Consider the following 2,908-nt stretch of genomic DNA (forward strand, 5'->3'; position numbering starts at 1 on the left):
ATGTAAAGTAGGTTCCTAAAACTTAATTAGTGATGCATCCTTGTCAGGTGGTTTGACAGGCAGGTGGGCAATACCTGGGATGTGTGGTGAAGTGATGCGTGAGGAAGTGATGTGTGAGGAAGTGATGTGTGAGTAAGTGATGTGTGAGGAAGTGATGTGTGAGGGAGTGATGTGTGGTGAAGTGATGTGTGAGGAAGTGATGTGTGAGGAAGTGATGTGTGAGGAAGTGATGTGTGGTGAAGTGATGTGTGGTGAAGTGATGTGTGAGGAAGTGATGTGTGGTGAAGTGATGTGTGAGGAAGTGATGTGTGGTGAAGTGATGTGTGAGGAAGTGATGTGTGATGAAGTGATGTGTGAGGAAGTGATGTGTGAGGAAGTGATGTGTGAGGAAGTCATGTGTGAGGAAGTCATGTGTGAGGAAGTCATGTGTGAGGAAGTGATGTGTGATGAAGTGATGTGTGAGGAAGTGATGTGTGAGGAAGTGATGTGTGATGAAGTGATGTGTGAGGAAGTGATGTGTGAGGAAGTGATGTGTGAGGAAGTGATGTGTGAGGAAGTGATGTGTGAGGAAGTGACGTGTGATGAAGTGATGTGTGAGGAAGTGATGTGTGATGAAGCGATGTGTGGTGAAGTGATGTGTGGTGAAGTGATGTGTGTGGAAGTGATGTGTGAGGAAGTGATGTGTGGTGAAGCGATGTGTTGTGAAGTGGTGTGTGAGGAAGTGATGTGTGAGGAAGTGATGTGTGAGGAAGTGATGTGTGAGGAAGTGATGTGTGAGGAAGTGATGTGTGAGGAAGTGATGTGTGAGGAAGTGACGTGTGATGAAGTGATGTGTGAGGAAGTGATGTGTGATGAAGCGATGTGTGGTGAAGTGATGTGTGGTGAAGTGATGTGTGTGGAAGTGATGTGTGAGTAAGTGATGTGTGAGGAAGTGATGTGTGAGGAAGTGATGTGTGGTGAAGCGATGTGTAGTGAAGTGATGTGTGAGGAAGTGATGTGTGAGGAAGTGATGTGTGAGGAAGTGATGTGTGGTGAAGCGATGTGTTGTGAAGTGGTGTGTGAGGAAGTGATGTGTGAGGAAGTGATGTGTGAGGAAGACGGACCAAGAGGAGCGGAAGGGAAAGCAATCTGAAGACGTTCAAAAATCCATGAACACATGAACACATGAACACTGATAGGATCGATAGAACTCTCACTGTGTGGGTGGTGTCATCTAATATACTGGTGTTTTTCTCTAACATTCTCTCTCTGTCTGTGTGTGTGTCTCTCTCTCTCTCCCTGTGTTTCCGTCTCTGCAGTTCAGGTGTCCTCAAGTCGGTAATTGAAACTACTAATTCATTGAATTGTTGTAATCCTACCAATTTCAACGATGGCACTTAAAACCAGGCTTATTTAGGATGGAATACATCCTCTGAGATGAGTCATCTACTTTCACAGAAGCTCCAGACTACTTAGAGGATATCATTATAGGCTTTTTACATTGGAATCAAAATGAGGGTTATTACCATAAGAGATAAAGACAGGATGATGGGCCTATTATGATGTAGTGCTATTGATTACAGTTGCAATCTATAAGCTTTGGTATGAGTGATTCACAAGAGCTAACATTAGAGCTATTTGTCAATACTAAAAACAGAAGAGAACAGGATACGTTTTTGTTGATATTAGCTTTGTACCAGAAAGGTTGAGGTTTGAGACGCTTTTCTGAGAGAAACCTGTCAAAATGTCAGCTAGAGAAAAGAGAGTCAAAGCGTCCATAGAGCATCTGATACGCAACCAACTAGCCTGCTAATATTGTTGCACTTGCTATGTCTATGACCTAGTTTATTAGTCTTTAACATGATTTAACCCCCTACAATTACTAATCTAATTAGCATAATTTAAAAAATCCCATTAAAATCTGTCAGTTTAAGATAGATATATATATTTTTGTATTGGACGTGCCATTGGAACACAGGAGTGATGGTTGCAGATTTGGGCCTCTGTACGCCTACGTGCGAGCGTGCGAGACATAATGTTTAAAATTATACAATGACTCATGAGGACAAGTTTGCATCTGTTTATGGTATGAACTCTAAAATATTCTAATCCTTTTAAAAACTCTTTCCCGTAAATCATTTGTGTTTGTTTATAATATACTACAACAGAAAGGGTTGTTTATTTTCTATAAAATTGATAAGAATCATTACCGTCAAATAGAAATCCAGTATATGTTCCGCCTCACACAAAAATATCTGAAATATTCACTGTGGGAGTACAAGAGACTACACTACTCCAGGCCTCTGAGCCCCAAATGAAGACATACAGGGAGAGACTCCGGATATGGGGGAGATAGTTTTACTAAATTATCCTTTTGTCTTCAGACAGTCATGTCTCCACAGACCCTCTTGTTCATTCTTTAAGAACCTTGTCTCAACTTACACGTGAGAAACGGGAAGTTGCAGGTCTTTTCTTTGCCTGAAAGATGTTTATCTTCACCGTGGCTCACTTAGTGGATTTACACGTCTCACAGTTTTACACTTAGATATTGAATGTACTCAGACAGCAGGGTGTTCACAATATACTGGTAAGTTACAGATCATGTTTCATAGTCGAGCTGACAAGGTACAAATCTGTCGTTCTGCCCCTGAACAAGGCAGTTAACCCACTGTTCCTAGGCCGTCATTGAAAATAAGAATTGGTTCTTAATTAACTGACTTGCCTAGTTAAATAAAGGTTAAATAAATAAAATAGTCGGTGTTGTACTGTAGCACTGCTGAAGCCTATTAGTATGTCAATAACCTTCTGTAAAACCTTCTCTGTTTCCACCTCATTAATGCACTCATAGCCTTTTTACATCAATAAATAAAGGCTGTCTCAAGTGGCCCGTTCCTATTGAGAATGCTTATAATAAGTCAAATAATGCATC

At 41.0% G+C, this 2,908-nt stretch overlaps 1 protein-coding gene across 1 annotated transcript; it reads left to right on the plus strand.

Moving 5' to 3' along the window:
* The first annotated feature begins 139 nt into the window (after positions 1-139).
* LOC135559850 (keratin-associated protein 16-1-like) lies at positions 140-916 on the plus strand. Its single transcript, XM_065000733.1, has one exon. It carries the CDS (start codon positions 140-142, stop codon positions 914-916), a length of 777 nt encoding a protein of 258 aa, XP_064856805.1.
* Positions 917-2,908: the final 1,992 nt, after the last annotated feature.

This window comes from Oncorhynchus nerka, linkage group LG15 (assembly GCF_034236695.1).
Source record: "Oncorhynchus nerka isolate Pitt River linkage group LG15, Oner_Uvic_2.0, whole genome shotgun sequence".
Classification (NCBI taxonomy): Eukaryota; Metazoa; Chordata; class Actinopteri; order Salmoniformes; family Salmonidae; genus Oncorhynchus; species Oncorhynchus nerka.

Excerpts from the sequence above, each read along its gene's own strand:
- LOC135559850 (XM_065000733.1), top strand. The coding sequence starts at position 140 with ATGTGTGAGGAAGTGATGTGTGAGGGAGTGATGTGTGGTGAAGTGATG.